Source organism: Phaethon aethereus (assembly GCF_964289735.1).
Source record: "Phaethon aethereus genome assembly, chromosome: 1".
In the NCBI taxonomy this organism is placed as follows: Eukaryota; Metazoa; Chordata; class Aves; order Phaethontiformes; family Phaethontidae; genus Phaethon; species Phaethon aethereus.
The window spans coordinates 58894595-58913986 of record NC_138575.1 but is presented as its reverse complement, the minus strand read 5'-3'; the positions used below and the strand labels follow the sequence as shown (position 1 = coordinate 58913986).

At 49.6% G+C, this 19392-nt stretch overlaps 1 protein-coding gene across 1 annotated transcript; it reads right to left on the bottom strand.

The window, feature by feature from the left end:
- On the bottom strand, nt 1–9737 carry RAC2 (Rac family small GTPase 2; the record flags this gene model as incomplete). The annotated part of the gene is made up of 7 exons (XM_082014293.1): nt 1–334; nt 1079–1213; nt 2484–2643; nt 3339–3401; nt 4864–4981; nt 6677–6748; nt 9703–9737. The coding sequence occupies 6 exons, from the start codon at nt 9735–9737 to the stop codon at nt 1083–1085; spliced, it is 579 nt and encodes a 192-aa protein (XP_081870419.1). The 3' UTR covers nt 1–334; nt 1079–1082.
- Nucleotides 9738–19392: the final 9655 nt, after the last annotated feature.

Genomic DNA, 19392 nt, shown 5'->3' with positions numbered 1-19392 from the left:
ATCCTAGCTGTCCCATTCCTCACTGCTTCAGGGCTGTGTCCCCCTGAGGTGCAACACACCACAGACATGGCAAGAATGTACAGTCTGTTTATTGGGTCTTATTCACTACGTTGTAACTTCAGGGGTTGGTGAGGAAGGGAAGGGGTAGCTGGGGTGGGACGAGTGTGGGGAAGTTGTGCAAATGGACAAACCAGTGCTACAGACCCACAACGGTCTTTCAAGCCAGCGGAAGTAAAAAGCGCAGTGACCGCCACAAGGTACTGAGCTCTGGGATGCTGGAGCCATTGCTCTCCTGCGTGCTGGGCAGAGCCTGGCATCAGGACGGGGCTGGGATCTGTAGCCAAAAACATGACAGACCTCATGAAACCATCTCAGCTATTTTCCTGCTCTCCCTCCCTCTGCCCTGGGGGTGGTGGGAGAACGAAGGGGCAGGGTCCCAGCTAGAAAGCTCTCGCTCTTCTTGCTCCTCAGGCTCTGTCTTGTCCTGAAGCCTCTCTTCCCTCTGCTGCCTTGAGTTGAAGGGAAAGGGCAGGTGGGGACAGCATGAGGAGTAAAGGTGTCCCGGGTGAGAAGCTGCTGCCTGCCAATGAACAGCAACACAGAAACCCCCCTGAGGTGAGCAGGGCCTGGTCAGGGGAAGGGCCGTTGGGCAACTGCCATGAATAAGGAACAGCTTTTTTTTTTTTTTTCTTCCCTATAACGAAAGGCTGTGGCTTCACAGGTCTCACAGCAGGTCATCCCTCGGGCAGCCTGGATGCTGCTTCTTCTGTGGCAGAAGGTGACAGACAGTTCTGCTCTGTGAGGGCCGAGGTGAAAAATTCTGGGCTCCCCTGCACCAGGAGATGGGGGCAAACCTGCCCATGAGCAGGCAGCAAGGAGGGGGAAGTGGTTCGGGGGCCTGTGTGCTCCATCATGCCATGTCCTGTCCTTCCCCCAGGCAGGACTGCTGTCTCCCTCTCTCTTGCTAAGAGTGACCCATCCCACCAGCTACAGCAGGTCGTAGGAACCCAGCGACCCTGACTTTTCAGGAGCAGGAAGGGGCCACTGGTGTCACTCCTGGGGATCCTCTCAGACTTACTCGCTTAGAGGAGGCTGCATACTCGTTTCTTTGTCCGTGTGGGCTGCGGACAGAGGACTGCTCGGATGGCCTCATCAAACACCGTCTTGAGGCCACGCTGCGTCAAAGCTGAGCATTCGAGGTACTTCACAGAGTCTGTCGGGAGGAAAGCAGGTGCTGTAATGCAGAGGGAGGAGCTGGTGCAGGCAGTGGGGGCACCCAGGAGTCTGCTGCGAAGGGCCCTCAGGAGAGAAACGCGCAGGAGGAATACCACAGATTGTGTCAAGCAGGAAGAGGTGCATGTGCCTGTATCACCGGTACGTTTCTGGCTCCCATCACCTCACAGCCACAACACCCTCCTCCCTCAGTGCCCATTTTACAGTGTCCTCAGGCACATACACATCACCTAAAGACTCCCTGACTCTTGTCTTGAGATGAGGTCTCAGGTCTTCTCAGGCCTTGAGTGTCAAGCACCTCTGGTGGCATCTCAAATCACGTGGCACCTCCCTTTTAGGTCTCTGTACCCCCAAATTCTCAGAAACCTTGTGCTGAAGAGCAAGGCACCTGGATCTTGCCTGAATTGAATAAACACAGCTCAGGTGATCAAAGCCATTAAGCATTGTCAGGACACACTTCACTCAGTCAGGCAGTCTTGACTTCAAGACAAAGCTTGCCAGCTGTGCAAGACCAGGGTTTGCCTATTCTCCACCTTGGTAGCCAGAGCAGAGCCATTGTGTGAGGCTGGCTATGTTATCCTGGTTGGGACACCCTCTCCTCTGAATCCCTGGTTGAAAACTTCTCCTTCAAGCTGTGTTTCCTACCCTCTCTGCTGCCTCTGCATGCTGCATGTGAGAAAAGAGATTACCTGGAACAGGAATTTGTGCTTGTAACAAAATACAGGAGGGAGCTGATGCCCCTGAGATGAATGGTGGGGTGACACACGCATACCCAGGGTTGCATGTATAAGCCCCCGTAGTCAGAGGCAGGGACAGGAAGCTGCAGTTGCAACTCTTCCTGAGAGATGTTAGAAAACTCAGTCTTCTGCCTCTTTCCGGATGTGGAGGAGAGGCCTCTGCCCACAGAGCAGCTGCGGCTTTCACAGAAAAATATTGACCCAGATAGAAATAGCAGAGTAAAAGGGGAGGGGAATGTGCAAATGTGTATTTGTGAGTGTGTGTAGGATAGTGTCCAGAGAGAGGCAGAAAACAGAGGCTTGAGGGGCTGAGGCTTCCTCAAGGAGCAGATCTCTTTCCCGAGCCTCCTGAAGCACATTTTGTCCCATGAATCTTGAAGTGTCTCTCTGGGTCCCTCAGAGATAGATACCACTGTGAGATGCCTCTAAGGAAGCCTCATTAGGTTGAGGGAAAGACCTTATCTTATGCCTCTTGCCTTTCACTAGGTCCAAGATGTTGTCCCAAGCACATACCGATTTCCTTGGCCAGAGCAAGGCCCTGAGGATATGTAATGGGGGATAGCTTCTTCTCCTTCAGCTTCTCAATGGTGTCCTTGTCATCACGAAGATCCAGCTTTGTGCCCACAAGGATGATGGGCGTGCTAGGGCAGTGGTGCCGCACCTCAGGGAACCACTAGCAAGGGAGCAAAATGGCAAAGAGGTGAGCATATGGGCATGCACAAGGGAAACAAAGAGGCATCCCTGAAAAAATGTCAGCAGGAGAGTGAACAACCTGTCTTTCCTCACAACTCTTCCATCCAGTGTTGGGCACTATAGCCTGGCCCTGACCAGTCCCTCTTGCTGGTTCGTAGGCAAAATCCTTGAGCTCAAATTCTGTTAAGCAACAGCACAAGCTGCTCTCCACCGTTCATGGCTCCCTGAAACCCAGGTAGGAACCTGAAAGTGGTAGGAAGGAAATACTATGTTGTTCTCCTCTCCATCTATCTCTTCCTTCTTTCCTCACTTCCCATGCAAAGGCTGTGGCTACCTCCTTCTCATACCCTATGCACTGGTCCAGCGTGTCTGTGCTGTGTCAGTCTTGGCTGAAAGGATGCCATCAGAACATAAGCCTGTGGTCTTACAGTTCAATAGCACAGCAAGATGAATACTAGCCCTTTAATTGGGTTGGCCGCCGCTTTTGATATGACCCAGAAAAGATACTTGAAGGAGGCTGATATTTTAGTTCCTTCTGATTGACACAAAGAAGATATTACCTCTCTGAATATTGATGTCTTATTAGCAGTCTCCATTCACAGTCACTATCTCTACAAGACCACCACCAATCTCACCCTCCTCAACCCCTGATGGACTGGGATACTTCTGTCTCACCTTAGCACGGACGTTTTCATAAGATGCCGGGCTGACAAGGGAGAAGCAGATCAGGAAGACATCCTGTAGGCATACAACCATGGTGCAGAGTTAGGATGAGAGCATGGGATTGCATGACAGGAGGCAGAGAGGGGAGAGAAGGGCTTGGTGGGCAGCATCCTCCCCCTGCAGCAGAGGGTCATGCTAGGGAAAACTGTCTCTCTCCGTGTAACACAGTCCTGACTGCTGCTAATTGCCTCTAGAGGAGAGAAGGATATTTGCTTCCCTGACTCATGGTAACCATAGCCACCATTATCAGAAGAACCAAACGTTTAACTATGAGGACGGGGTTTTTGCGGTAGGCACGCTCACCCTCATGGGAAACAGCCTGACGGTGTCCTGCTCATTTCTCGCAGAACACCAGAGAGCTTTCAGGCCAGAATAATTTTGCCTGCTGTTGAGCCAGAGCTAGGCTCAGCCCAAAAACTGCACACGCAGGATGCAGATGCGGCAGAGTCTTTGTTATCCACGTAAGCGATTCTCCTGGGCATGGCAGAATTTAGACTTCCATTAAAAAGAAAACAAAACAAAGCCAAACAAAACCATCTCTTCAGGGTTATATTTATTTCATCCAACTTCACCTAGCTAAAACAAGGGTGTCAGGCCCAACCTATCCATTTCCATACTTCTACAACTTGGAGTACATCCAAGTACCTTGTAGAACATTTCACTCACCTTTCTTTGGGATATATCCCAGGGTGGGTGCAAGCATGTTATTGAGAAATGTGCCTGCTTGAACAGACTGCAGAAGGAGCCTAGACAAGTAGCTTACACCACGTGTCTGACTTCCAGGTGCCTGAACCTAGCTGAAACAAGTAGTGCCCTCAATTCCTAACCCTTTTGGTTGCAATGGCAACCTTCAGACCAACACCTGAAGCAGCAGGGTCTTTCTGAGCTTGCCAAGAGGCTGCTTGGAACAACGTCCTCCATGGAGGCTGATCTTGAAACTCTGTCAACACGGTGAAAAACTGGTGAATGAAGTGTCTGAGAGAGGCATCCATTTGCTCTGTTAGAGGCTTGGGCTTAGTTTGAAGCATCAGCAGATCAAACACACATCAGATCTTTTTTAAAAGGCAGAAGCCACAATAGCAGGGTTCACAGAAATGAGAGAACCTCCTGCCTCAGCTCCTAATTTCCCCGAGGTTCTTTTAGCTTTGAAAGGGGAGGTTTTTTTACTAGGGCTGTGTAAGGCATGTGTCCCACACTGAAATCAGTGTCAGCTGGACTCACAGTATCTTTGAAGATCTGTTTTCTTGCAAAGTTGTCCCAGTAACAAAGTTTAGATAAAGGTCCAAAATACCCTTAAATGTCTTTTACCTTTAGGATTTCAAGGCACTTGTATATCAACAGAGGTATTCCCAGAAAGGACAGAGAGAGATGAGAACAATCTTGTCACTGTGTTGCAGGAAATGTTGATTTTTGCAGTGGGGGACGGAGGCATACCTGAGGGAGGAACAAGGGAGGAGGGGCATGGAGCATGACCCACCGTCTGCGGATAAGAGAGAGGCCTCAGCCTGTCATAATCCTCTTGTCCAGCAGTATCCCATAGCCCCAGATTTACAGGCTTGCTGTCAACCATCACATTGGCGGAATAGTTATCAAACCTGAAATGCAGAGACATAGGCCATGGCTCACACAGGAGAAGAGAAGAGCCTACACCTCCAGTAGTGTAGGTGGAGTTCACTGGAGTGCACCCCAGAGCAAAGGGTAGTGACTCCTCAGCTCACATGAATGATTCTGGTTTTCTGGGAACCTCTACCTTACATACTTCCCACTCAGCATCAACCTGTTCCCCATCACCCAGCTGTCCTGGACAGGTGCTTGGCTGCAGCTCCACCTTTCCTACATTGTGTGCAGATCCATAAACCCTTCAGTTTCCCATTAATTTCCCCAGTATCCTTCCCACAATTGTGTCTGCTCTAGCCAAGCCCCATCTTTCTTTTATGCTCTAAAATTCAGCTTTCTTCTTAAAAATGAAGAAGCCCATGTCTGTGTAGCTCCCCCAGAGCCCTGCACTCCTCAACACCCCGGCTGGAAGTGAGGCCAATATGCCAAGGTGTGTCCCCTTACTCTTTGACAACCTAGCACGAAATACTTGAGAACAGCTGTCAGGATTGCATGCTTGGGATCAAAGACTTAATGGGAAAAAAGGCTATTAAATTAATAGAGGTGTTCCTCCCCTCATCCTAGAAAATTTTATTTCCTCTTCCTTTTGGTATATTTTTTTTCAGGTTGAGGTGAGGGAAACCAGTGATAGGAACGAACCACCACAAAGACCTTGTGAATGTGCTCATGGCACATGCCACCCTTGTAAGATAAGCCATGCAGTCCAGGAACACAAAATGGCCTCCTTTTCTCATCTCCCGACACAAGCCTCAGACAGAGGGAGAAATGGTGTGTGACACACAAAACGCATGGCCACTTCATGGCTACGTGCTAGGAAGGGATGGTGCCCTTCCACAAACCAGCTTCTGAGAAAGGATGAGTTCTTGCTCCTACAGCCATTTTTTGCAATGTGTGTTGCAAATTGTTCTGGAGATAAAAGGGAGGCTCTGAGGTTTTCCTGTACCCAAGGAATCTGAACCTGAGCTGTCAGTCTGACACACTGCGCCTAGCTCCTTTTCCCATCTCAGGGATCGTGTAGTCATATTCCACACCTCAGGGGTGTGGTATGAGTACGTGTGGTGTGCGTCCCCAGGCATATCACCATGCACCATGGGAAGACAAATGTATCTGACCACTCAAACTAAAGCAACTCTAAGCTTGCTCCTTATTCCAGCAGTCTGCAGGTCTGTCCCAGCCTCATGCGTACATCCTCTGGATTGCATAGTGCTTCTGCTGCAGCACTGAGCTGAATCCTGCACTCTTACCATCAGGATTATCAATGCCTGCTCCAATGACAGTGGGTGCCTTGGACAAGGAAATAAGTGGGAAGCCCTGTCCAGCTAACAGCCTTCTTTTGAGTCTGGCTTAATTTTTGTAGCCTGGTGCCTGGTTGTTTTGCCTAGCAGGACCCAATCTACTATTTGTAAACTTAGCAGGCAGATAGACCCTTGCGTTGGTTTGTGTCTCCCAAATACCCCATTTATACCAGGGTTTTATAAGGCCACTCGTGCTTCTGGTGAAAGGTGACAGATCCGAAGTGTAGAGGCATCTTCTCTGGTTTGGCAGCCCTTCCTCTGCTGGCATGGAGATTGTGACCCTGCCTCCAGAGTGCAGAACAGGGTGTTTCTGCACCCCTTCACATCCTGCTTTCCATGCCTCCCACCCACCCCAGGACCTGTTTATGTGTTACTCACACAGTAGGGATGTATTCTCCTGGGAAGGCATTGGTGGTGTAGCTGATAAGGAGACAGGTTTTCCCCACAGCTCTGGAAGAGAAAGAAAAAAATATCAGGAGGTCACAGTAGTGCAAGCAGTCTTGCTACGGTGAGATGGGGATGGGGAAATCCTCCCATGCCTCTAAGCCAGCCCTGTCAGGAGACCCGTGGAAGCAGAAACACACTTGCAGGACTGGAGAGCACATAACCATGGGTTAGGCAAACAGCAGGAAGAAAGACAGGATGTCACCCAGAAATATTTGTTGCCTTTGAGCATGAAGGCTTGTTTTTACAGTCTGGTACAGAGATCACTCAGCTAAAACGCATCCACTCTGAGATGGAGGTGAGAGCCCTTTTCCCAGTGTGTGCACAGTGCTGTGCGCTCACAGCCAGGGCAGGTGTATTGATTCGGTGCAGGAGTGCCAGGACAAAGCTGCCGAGTTGGCCACAGCCCCTGAACACAGGCACTCCTGCAACTCCTTCCAGTCTCACCTGTCTGTGGTAAGCTGCAGCATCACCCATAGAGAAAGCCGTAAGCAGCCAGCAAGGCACCTCTCCCTGTGGCTGACCGAGGCTGCTGGTGGTGTTTCTGAGCTAGAAGCCGGTGCTTCCCCCCTCCTCAGCCTCCCCCACACCCATGCTGCAGCAGGGAGCAGCACGAGCAAGCCAGGGCAGCGGCACAGCCCAGGCTGGGTGAGAGCATCGGTGTGAGGGAGATGGGAAGTGGGCAGTCAGGCTACCAAGGGGAGGAGAAGGTGCCGTGGGCAAGATGAAGCCTGTGGTGAGGGAAAGAAGAAGACGACAGAAACTGGGAGAGCAGCCAGGACAGGTGTGGAAAGGAGAACCATTCTCCTGCTGGCCTGCTGTTTTTTAGGTCTCTGTGGCCTGCGAAAGTCTGGCCATGCTTCAGTTGCAGCATGTGTGAAATGGAGGTGGTGAGAGTAACCGGCCTCCGTCAGCCCATGAGCACAGCTGCAGGATGAGGGAGACACCTTTCCTGGGGGGAAGGTTGGATTCCCGCTGCTGGGGACCATCTCAGCTGCACCTGCAAAGTCTGCTGCTGCAGAGCTGCAGCCCTGCCTTTTTGTGTGCCCTTGACAGGCACAGCTGGCATCTTCACCCTGGTCCTGAGGCACCAGCCTCGGTCACTGCACTGTGAGGTAGCTGAGGAGGAAACTGAGCCTTCGGTATGCTCTCACACTTGTTTCTTCCTTCTGCCCCCTCCCTTTCTTAGATCCTCCTCTCTGAGTCCCTTCTCTTTCCCCAGCTCCCTTGCTTCCCTCTTATCATCGAGATATTGAAGGAGGGCTGTGGAGGCTTCCTGAAGCTCTACAGGGAACGGCTCAGGAGATCTGCAGGGCTGGGGGGGTCAGTCATGGCAGGGTTCTTAGAGTGGTTGGACGGAGAGAAGCACCAAGGGTCAGTGAAGGGGTGAAGGTTACAGCAAAAATGAGAGACAAGGTGAGATTAGTGTCACGTGCAGGATCCTGGGACGGAACTCAGGGAGTGTTAAGAGGTCGGTGATGTGTGATGGAGAGGGCTATGGGGCCAGAACAGCTGTGGGGTGACACAAAGAGCTTAGCAGAGCGACAGCAGAGGGTCCTGTGGTCAGTAAGGTTGAGCCGAGGGCGGGTGACATGGCTGATATGGCTGGGAGGGATGTGAAGGGGGGTGAACCAAGAGCTCAGAGCAATGGGGGGATGACTGGACTACTGTTGTGTTGCAAGATGGTGAGAGGGGAGGTGCAGTGTACAGAGAAGTAAAATGATGGGACAGAAGACATTAAAAAGGAGTTGTGATCAGAGGGGTTTAGAGCAGGATGTGTTGTTGGGTTAGCCATGATATGAGGGGAATGCTGCCTTGAGAGATGGCTACAGGGTTGGTGCAATGTGTGAGGGGGAAACTGGGGGGTTAACAGGGCATCAGATAAATGCTCATTGGAGTTGTTCATCCAGCTCTAGTTTGCACCCTTTAGGGGACTTTTCTTAGAGGTAACTCTGTCTGGGGCTCTGTCCTTCTTTGTCCATTCTCCCCTACCCCTTGTCCCAGCCCCTGAGAATATGGAGTATGTCTAACCTGTACTGTTATGTTTGCAGATGTATTCTTCCCCGGCCAAGTTTTGAAGGAGGAAGTGACTGTGGTGAGCAGGGCTGCTGCAAATGTCTCTTCATCTGCTACCTGATAGCTGCCCCAGATAACAGTCTGGCCAGCTCCTAGCTGGGAAATGAATTAACCTACTCCATACCAAATGCGGACTCTCCTCGCCTCCCTTCCCTGCATCTACTCATCCCACAGGGCAAGAAGAGGCCCTGGCCACCCCACCCCTCCCGCCCTCAACAGTACTGACTGCTTCAGTTATTGATGGGTTGGATCGGGCCATTTCCAGGGATCATGGGACATGGGCAGTGATGCCATCATGCTGTGAAGGCAAGATTGTGTTACCTCCCACTCCCAAAGCGGCATATACTCGTGCCTGTCGCAGTGGAAAGAGCTCCTCCTCCTTGTGCCCACAGAAACCCCTTGCCAAACAGTCTCCCCCACACCCTGATACAGGGCTAGTGTGCTGAGAAAAGCTGAACGCAGAGGTACTGGCGGACATCTCATCAGGGCCATAGGCCATGCTCTCTCTCAGTCAGCCCCAGTGAGCAGAAGGCTTTCAAGGAGCCATTCACCTGCAGGAGAGTGCTTGCACCTCTTGGGTTTTAAATCTGACTCCGGCCTACAGGTTGAATTTGGCAGCAACACCACCACCTCCTGTGCATGGGACAGACTTGCTCCACTTTCCACACCCCGTTTGCAGATGCCCTTCAAAATGCCCTCTTCCACACCCTCCCCAGAGGAAAGTCCCTTGCCCTGGGGAGGGAAGAGCGAGCAAGAGAGAGAATACAGTCTGCAGGAGCTCAGAAGCAAAGCTGAGGAAGTTTCACCAAGCAGCCGCCTTCTTTCTTGCCCCTTGTCACCGCCCCTCCCTCCCCGCATCCACAGCAAACCGGTGGGGTACCTACCCGTCTCCCACCACGACACACTTGATGGCTTGCATGTCTCCGGTCCTGTGGTGGAGGACAGCGCCTGGGGGAAAGGAAAGTCAGGCCAAGGCAAACAGCAGGGAGGACAGGCAAATTTGGGTATCAGCCCTTGTGCTGCAGTGAACGGCAGGTTGCAGGGAGGGAGGAAGTAGAAGAGGGAACTTTACTCAACGATCACCCTCCGGTCCCTCCTCCCCTCCCACCACAGCAGCAGCTCTGCGGCCAAGGCCGTTAGCTGAAGGCGGGGCGTGCATGACTTCATGGTTGGGACCATGACTGCTGTAATTTTTTTTTTTTCTTCCCGCATGTCTCACCTACTCCCTTCCCACCTCATTTTGGTGGGAAAATGCTCACCAAAGTGCTTTCTCAGGGGATCTGAAAAAGGGTTAGAAGCGGGGTGAGAAAGGGAAGGGGTGTATTTCCTCCTCCCTCCCTCATCCGAACTTAGGAGGAGGTATAAGCAGGGAAGGAAATCTGAAGTGGGAGTAGTGGGGTGATGTGGGGCAACAAAGGTTTTTCAGGTCTTCCCAGTGCCCTGAGTGTCATTGGCAAAATATCACAAGGAACAATGTTTTCTGTGAAGGCTGAACAAGGAAGTTAAGCAGCCTCTAGGAAGCAGCAGCCACCCCATGGCTGCGATATCCCTCTTCTCCTGTGGTGATAAGGTCCTGCTGCACTTCCCCACCTGCCAGCATTACTAGTACAAAGAAGTATTGTGTGAACCTGTGTGTTCACCATGAAGTGGAGCAAATGCATCAATGGATGTAATGAACTGTTTTCTCTCCCCTGCCAGTACTGAGAGCCAAGACTGGTGGATGAGAGGAGCCCCTGCAAACCAGCTTCTCCCTATCCACCCTCTCCTCTACTTCTGTGCAAAAGCAGCCAGTGGGAGCTGCTGCCAGACCTCTTCCATCTTGTCATAGAATCAGAGAATCAGAGAATGGTTTGGGTTGGAAGGGGCCTTTAAAGGTCATCTAGTCCAAACCCCCGGTAGTGAGCAGGAACATCTTCAACCAGAGCAGATTGCTCAGAGCCGTGTCCAACCCGACCTGGAATGTTGCCAGGGATGGGGCATCTACCACCTCTCTGGCCAACCTGTGCCAGTCTTTCACCACCCTCATTGGGAAAAATTTCTTCCTTATATCTAGTCTAAATCTGCCCTCTTTTAATTTAAAACCATTACTCCTTGTCCAATTGCAACAGGCCCTGCTAAAAAGTCTGTCCCCATCTTTCTTACAAGCCCCCTTTAAGTACTGGAAGGCTGCAATAAGGTCTCTCCAGAGCCTTCTCTTCTCCAGGCTGAACAGCCCCAATTCTCTCAGCCTGTCCTCATTGTCCTCATAAGATAAAAGAATTTTAGAGCTAAGCAGCAAGGAGAAGAAGGAAGCAATCACCCTAATAAAGAAGAAACAAGGAGCAGAAAGATTCCAGGACGCTCTACTCCTTCCTTTCCCTTCTCAAAATGAGAGTCTGCCTTCTCTTCCTTCCTTCTCCCTCCATGCAACACTAAGCCTGGAAAAGTGCATATATGTGCACATCTGTGTGCTCCACCCTGAACTGATGAGTGGGTGGACAGGACATGCATTTTATAGAAGAAGGGATGTGGTGACACAGAATTAATTAGCATTTCCAGGCTTTGTCAAGAGGCCAGTTAGACCAAGAACAGTTGAGATGTTCCTGAAGGAAGGAACTCTGAGGGACAGTGTTTCTCCAAAGGCTGGTGATCTTTGTGCTCTGCAGCTACAGGAGGCTGTTGGAACTGACCTGCTTGGGAGGAGAGCTCTCCTTTCTGTCACTCAGCGCTGGCCGCAACCCAGAAACCTTCAACTGTGGAACATTTCCAAGTCTTGCGGCCATTTCAGAAGCACAGAGTGACCAGCTGTACTAGGTGTTCCCTCTGTGGGTGGTAGGGAAGGGGGAGGAAGGAAACCCACTAGCTCCTCTGCAAGTGAGAGCAGGAACAGGCCATAGGAATACAGGTCAGAGAAGGACGGAAGGGAGAGTGACAAAGGCTGTTGGAGGGAAAGCAGCAGCAGGAGCTGGGAAGGGCAGGCAGGCACAGAATATAGTGGGCCAGAAGATAGGGACTCTGTCAGAAGAGAAGGCAGATATATCTGGCTCTAGAGAATGCTACTGGTGGATGAAGAAAAACCATTACAGTTCCCTGGGCAACTGGCGCCATTGAGAGCTCTCTGTGGAAGACACCTGGGTGACAAGTGAGGGCCCAGGGAGCTGAAGCTGGTGGAGTCCCTAGGGATTCAAGGAGCTCTAGGTTGGGCAGGCAGCCTGGGACAGGCAAGCAGGAAACTAACCCCTTTCTGGGCATTGTTAAAACTGCATTTGGAATCAGTTTCTCCAAAGGAACATTTATGTTTTCACCAGATCTTTCCTCTGACGGTTTCCAATAACCCTTATGTGCCTGGGGAGAAGCAGGGTGGGAAGAACAGAGAGTGAACACCTGGGGTGGGAAGGATAGGGACTGAGGGGAAAAGAGCTGGAGAGAGCTGGAGAATACATTGAGTCTTACTTGGGACAGAGTAACAGTCATGTGAGGATACTGGGGTTAGGGATGGGATTCAGGCTAAGTGAGACTGGATGGAAAACCAGCACAGTAGGACCTGGTGGCAGGGACAAACAAGGACTGCTGATCTGCTGAATGCCAGTGTGTACTTTTGTCCTTGTAGTCTGGCATATGGGCTTGTGGGATTGGCAGTGTGGAAGTGAGTGGGGAAGAAGACAACAAGTTAAAATCAGTCAAGAAGGAAGACTGTTGTTGAGACCCCATGTCCAGGTGAGCCCCATGTCAAAGACACTATAGTTCTGCAGGGCAAACTGTGAGCCGTGTAGAAGTCCTGGCAAGAAGGTACATCTCCAGCCCACTTCTGGGCAAATTACTTTTGGAAGAATAGGTCTGTGGTGCGAGTCCATAAACATTCCTCCTCTGCCAGCACCTCTGTGAAGGGACAATAAGAATCTACATAAAGGCTTTTAGGGTGTTTCTTTCCATCATATTCAAATTGTTAAAAAGGGGATATTGCATTCAAGTAACAGATATAGTAATCACTCTGAGAACAATTGGCATCTGCTGCATTAAAATCACTTGGCTGTACATACAGCAGGAAATGGAAGGAAACTGCAGGAAATCGGCTCATAACCCTTAACTGAGCACAGGCAGATCTGTTGCTGCTTTGATGTCCTCTCACACCACCAAGAGGTGCTCTTGACATGAGTTTCCTTCTGTGTGCGCAGCAGGGCTGAGGGAAGACAAGGCACCCATCTGGGCTTTCTTGTTCCCTTTGCTGAGTTTGAGGAAGGTGCTAATGGGAAAGAATTGCTCAGTGAGACAGTTTTGCTCTGAGGGACTTCCAAGGCCCTGGGCTGGGTCACCTCCGAGTGATCCATCTCTGCTGGGTTTGCATGTCACCCATGTGAGACAGCGGGCAAGGAAGGAAATGCATGATATCATTTTTCCCTCTACAAGGACCCAAAGCAGTCCATCTCTCCCCCTCTTTCTGTGGGGATCTGCTCCCTCAGAGAGGATAGGAAAAGGGTGAGGGGACTCTTTCAGAAATGATGTTTGCGCTTCACAGCCCCGCACAGGAGGGCAGGAGCTGAGCAGGAGGCTTGTCCTTCAGGACAGACGGAGTAGCAGGGGGAATCCTCTCCTGGGGGGGGAACACGAGGCTTATTTCTTTGCACACACAGGGCAAGGTACCACAGCAGGTACCCTGGGCCATGGTAGGATTTATTTTACATGAGCTATTGCTCAGCAATCTCGAGTGGCCACGAGACCTTTTCCGCGTGTGCTGGGCCTCCACCAGGGACGAGAGTAATTTGCTTCAGCCTGGCTGGGCTGCAAACTGTCCCCACTTGCTATATTCCCCTTTTGTGTCTCCCTACTTCCCCATTCACGCAGCTTTGTACCATCTGCCTCCTGCTTTTAGTTCTTGCTTTGCTGCTTCTCTTCTCCAGAACTCCCACCCCTCCCTGTTGCTGCACCCCTCTCCCCTCACTGCTGCGGTTTCTGACCGACTGCCGCGCTCGGCTGAAAAGCCTGCCCTGAATGCAGAGCTCAGATCGTAATCAAGTGGGGCAACGCACCTCGGGCCATGATGTTCTGCAGTCCCTGTCAGAGAGGTCGCGGAGCTGCTTCATACAGGGTCCATTTTCTAACATGGCCACTCCAAGGGCTTCGCTGGCCTAATTTTACCCTGTCAAGCAAAAGCTTAGGGGAAAAAAAAAAAGTTTCCAATCCAGCCTCACTGAACACAAACTACCTACATTTACAAACGTAACTCATAAGCAACTCAACTTGCAAACGGTGTTAACTGAGTTTACTCAGTTAACACTCAGCCCGCCTTACTCGCGGGCTTTTCCAGAGACCAGCCCTACGACCAGGGGGAGGTGGTCCATTCCTGACACTGTGTCATGAGGCTCCTCTATCTTCAGAGTCTGACTGCACTCAGCCTGTCCAGTTTGGGGCAAAATAGCAGATCCACTTCCATCCTCCTATGTGGAGCATTGAAAGAGCTTCACCTCCTCCACTTCTCTACCATATACCTGGGTAAGCAGAAGACCATGGCACAGGTCTTTGGGCATCGAGTTCTTTGTGATGGCTGATTCACACTTGCACCTCCCTCAGTTGAGAAGTTGTTTGCACATTCTGAATCATACTGCGTTTTTTATGGCTTGGTCTTAACTGGTTCGCTGTACTTCTGCAAGTCCCCAGTGATTCTGATATGGGTTTCCATTCTTACAGACGTTTTGTTCTCAGCCAGTGACAGCCCCCATCCCACTGATACCACTCTGTTACTTAACGGTGCTAAATGCAGATCAGTATCTGACCGTGCATCCTTTCCTACAAGGTGCTCAGATGGTTCAACAACATTTTTCACATGCCCATTGTAGAGGGGAGGTAGCAGGGACTGGAGATTACACATGTAAATTCTAACTTGAGTGTCAACTGCTTGACCTGACTCCCCTGCCTGCTAGCATTCTTCGTACATTATCAGATGTGAGATATACTATGTTTTGTAATACCAGATCTAAAACATATCTTCACTGGTAAGCTGTGGTATCTTCTAGGAAGGCTACATCAGAGAAGTGAAAAGAGCTGTTTAAAGTACTAAGGAAATCTATAGCTACTTTGTTTTACAAGACTAATATTCCCTGAACTACCAAAGTAAAATCTTCTGCTTGACTTCTACCTTTCTTTTTGTCAAAGCCATAAAGCTTCAATCTTGCTGCACTTCTGAGTCCAACAAAAAAATCCCTCTGGCTCTTCATTCAAGTTTTTCAGACTCTAAGTGACCCTCCTGTAATCTTTATAAGAGGTTGTTTTTTGGGGTTTTTTTCGTCTGGCCTTTTATAATCACCATCTTTCAACCTTTAAAATAGACTCCAGGTCCTTGAATTAGTAAAAGCAGGCAAGAATAGGCTACTCCAGGTACTCTGCACTAGTAGCTTTACTTACTGCCTGCACGTTTGCATCCTGAGCTACTGCTCTGGCTGTCACAGTCTATGTTTCTCCTCACACTGGACAAGGATTACTTTATTCCAACAGCTGTATGGAAAATCCTGTTATTGTCTTTGCTCTAGTGCTGCTTTACCTTGCCTCAAAATACTGTCTGTGCAGCTTATAATCCTTGCAATATCATGTGTTACACCCTGTCCTGACATACTGCAATCCCTAAGCCCAACCTGAATGGCAGCCTAAATCTCCTGAAGGGACCATTGAATTTGTACAGACCTGTACTTTGTCTCTCTGTGGATAGTTGTGGGAATACAATTGACATGTTCAGCACAGAGAAATATTTGGCATTGGCTTTGTCATTTTCTTTATCCCCTTGAAAACAGTAGGAAATATTTGTATTCCCTTTATATTTACACAATTATTTTAAGACAATGACAAGTAGTAGAAAAGTGCACCCACCCTGTTGCTTTGATAATTTCCCTTTGTGATCACCAGAACAACAGTATTCCATCTCCGACTGAAGTCTTCTCTGTGTACAGTCAGGAATCAACGCGGGAGAAAAAAAGGGTTCGGGGCACAGGAGGCACAGCCTGGAGTATTGCTCTGCAGCAGTCTGCCTAATCTGCCCATGCTTGGTGAGATGAGGACTGCTGGTCCAGCCTGGATGCCCCCACTGCACACATTCCCACCTCTTACCTGCACAGCCCCAGTCTGAGATAACCACAGCTGGGAAAGATGTGCAGTGGCAGTAGCAATTACTGGATCTAATCACAGTCCTGTATCAGAAGTGCTGATTTCCCAGGATCTGCTTCTTCCTGTCCTTGTTCCCAACAGAGGCACAGGGGAACTGCTTTACCTGCTGGGTGGTGGATGTGAAAGGGAGTGATAAGAGGGGACAAAAAGGGACAAATCCAACCCAAATCTAACCCAAGACATTTCTGACCTGTCCCAGTACCCTTCACTTACCTGGATATCATGTAAGCCCCTCAACACCCTCTCCCACCCAACCCTCTTGTTCCCTTGTTGACATCTCTTCTTGCACAGGTGAGAACTTTGTTTGCACTTCCGAGCCAGGTATGTCTGGGAGCAAGGAGTGGACATTCCCAGCTCTACTCTTTGCCTTGTTGAAACAATCTCTTACCACCTGGAAGATGTTCTTTTGTTCTTCCTCCAGCCTCCCACTTTTCCAAGGAGAGCATTCCTGCATGAGATATGCCCTTGATCTCATCTGGGTTGCTCCTTTCCCAGATGTTGCTGCAGTCATCATAGTGGGGTTTTTAATGTATAGGCCACAGGTTTCTCTAGAAGGAGGAAGATGCCAGAATCAGTGCCCAGTATAAAAGTCCATCCCCTGAATGTGGGTAGGTTCCAGCGTAAGCTGATTTTTGCTGCATGTCAAATTCTCCTTGCTTAGTCTGTATTTGACCTAGGCTATATCTATGCTGGCCTTGTTGACAACACCAATGGGAGAACCCATGTGCTCTGAGCCACTGGCTATGGGCTAGATCTGACCACACTGCATAGCATTTAAATCTCATCTCCCCTAGGATCCATTTGATGTTTCTATGCCCTTGGGGCATAATTAATGTTTCTGTGTTCTTTCTTGCTTGCTTTCATGCTTGCTAGCTTTCCTCCTTTTTTCCTCTCCTTTTTTCCTCTCCTTTTTCCCTCTCCTTTTTTCCTCTCCTTCTTCCCTCTCCTTCCTTCCTTCCTTCCTTCCTTCCTTCCTTCCTTCCTTCCTTCCTTCCTTCCTTCCTTCCTTCCTTCCTTCCTTCCTTCCTTCCTTCCTTCCTTCCTTCCTTCCTTCCTTCCTTCCTTCCTTCCTTCCTTCCTTCCTTCCTTCCTTCCTTCCTTCCTTCCTTCCTTCCTTCCTTCCTTCCCTCCCTCCCTCCCTCCCTCCCTCCCTCCCTCCCTCCCTCCCTCCCTCCCTCCCTCCCTCATTCTCTCTGTCTTTGCTTTTTCCTTTGGTTCCCCCTCACCTTTCTTTTGCTTGAAATAATGAGAGGGTTGTGTAGCCCTTTCATGGTATTTTCATGCCATTACCACAGAACATGTGTTACTTACCTTAAGGGCATTTCCAGTTGCATTCGTAGCTGGGATAGTGGTGGTAGCCACCTGTGTTCACTACAGATCCATATTGCCTGTCTGGGATGCTCAAGCAAACTGACCTCTCATCTGGGTCTAGGTTTCCTCAAGAGAACAACTGGTTGTTTTGCTCCAGGGTAAGCCTGGAACCAAGCTAATTTGTGCACCATGTGAATGAGTGGGGGGACTAAGGACCTGGAGAGGAAGACATACTTACCCTGCACTTTGGAAAAAATGGGAGATGCTCTCGGCTTAGTTTAGTTATACGATTCTGTCTCACTTCTTGTGTACCCTCCTGAGAAAATACCTCACTGATGCTTCATTTTTACATGAAATAAACTTAAGCAGTTTTTTTTTAACGGTGCATTTCCCATTCAGACTCCTCTGGCTGAAATAACTGAAAGCATTTAAAGTGCATCAAGGCCAACCACTGTTAAAAGCAAGGCTACCAGAACAAGGAGAATGCAAGTGTTGGAGGTGATCATTGAGCTGAATTAGTAGGTAAGGTGTCAAAACAGGGCAGTCAGGGATTTCAACAGACAGGCAGGAAAAGCTGTGAGAAGAAGGAAGAACCAAGGAGTTGAGTTAAGAATGAAAAGAGTATGGATGAGAGACACAGATACAGGTTTTGCATTGCTGTCTGTTGGAGTGGCTGAGAGTAATTCTGCAGTGCACAGAGGCATCCGTTTTGGTGTTTTCAGGGTGCCTGTTGTTTGACCTGCCCACAGACACATGTATAAGAACAGCCCTGATCAACCTGCCTGCATATGTCACCTACCTCTGAGGCAGGAAAGATCAGGTCTTTCGGTGAAGTGCTTTAGGTTGGCTTGTCTGCTTGATGTCAGCTGCAACATTGCTGAAACAATTTTTTTGTGGAAAACAATGATGGAAGGACTGGAGGTGATAGGCTGGACCCAGACCCAGTGCAGGAACTAAGACACTGGTCCGGACTGTGGGGCAGTGAATTCTCCTCTGATGTGTCCCAGACTCTCAAGACAGAAATTGAGTTTACTCCTGGCAATTTGCAACCCAAAGACAGTCCTCTGATAAATTTTAAACATGGACATTGTGTGTAATGAAGGTCAGGGCAGACATGGGTGTAATGGTTTGAAATCACTTTGCATTAATAAAACTCATTCTCTTCTCCTTGCTTTTATCCCTCCCAAATAAGCTGCTGCTTTGAAAATATTGACACTGACCATGGAGAGGGAGTGCTAAATGTTTGCCACTGACTCTTCCTAAAGGTCATAGGTTATTTGTGACCCTGCCTATAGTTGCCTGTGTGGATTCATTCTGGATTTCTGCCACACCTTGACGTCTTTAAGGTTGGGATATCTCACACTCTTCACTGGAGGTTCATTGAAGAGCTTGTCCTCTCCAGGAACAGAAATGAACCTATAGCAGATAACAGCAAATGCAAGAGACTGAGAGGGAAGGAGAGAGGGAAGGAAATCTGTGTCTTTCCCTGTGAGGTTGAACAGCCCTAGAGAAATGGACCTTAGCCTACCTTTCGCATCAAGCCTTTTAGAGACAGTTATTCTCCCCAGAGGATGTCAGATCAGATTCAGTTAATGTGAACGTGGGAAGGTAGTAGCTCTTCCTTTCCTAGTGAGTCAAGGACCTTCAGCCTCACAGAAGCCTGTTCCAAATGGTGTCAAGTGTACACAGATGCTTGCTCCGACTGCGTAACAAGTCAGAGGGTCATTTCTTACTGTTCTGCACATGCAACACTCTCGCAAACTCTACCTCGCTGTCCCATGGAAAGATGGTAGGTAGAAGTCAGGACCAGTTGTGCTGTCCTGCTCAAGGCCTGTTGTGAGTACAGCAACAGGTCCAGAAGCTGAGGATGTGGAGTGCTTCAGAGGTAACTGTTCATGCACGGAGAGGAGCCGTCCCTCGACAGCTTCAGTCCTACTAGAGGAGGCAAAAGCCCTGTTTGGGCATCACACCTGGTTTGGATTTTACTTTGACCTATTTATTCACAGTCACCAGTTCTTCTGGCTCTGACATGGTGCTCTCCTGCATGCTGCTTTTTTTCCCACATTGCCTGCATCAGATATCTACCATACAAATCACATGGCAACCAAATATTGCTAACTCATGGGGAAGCG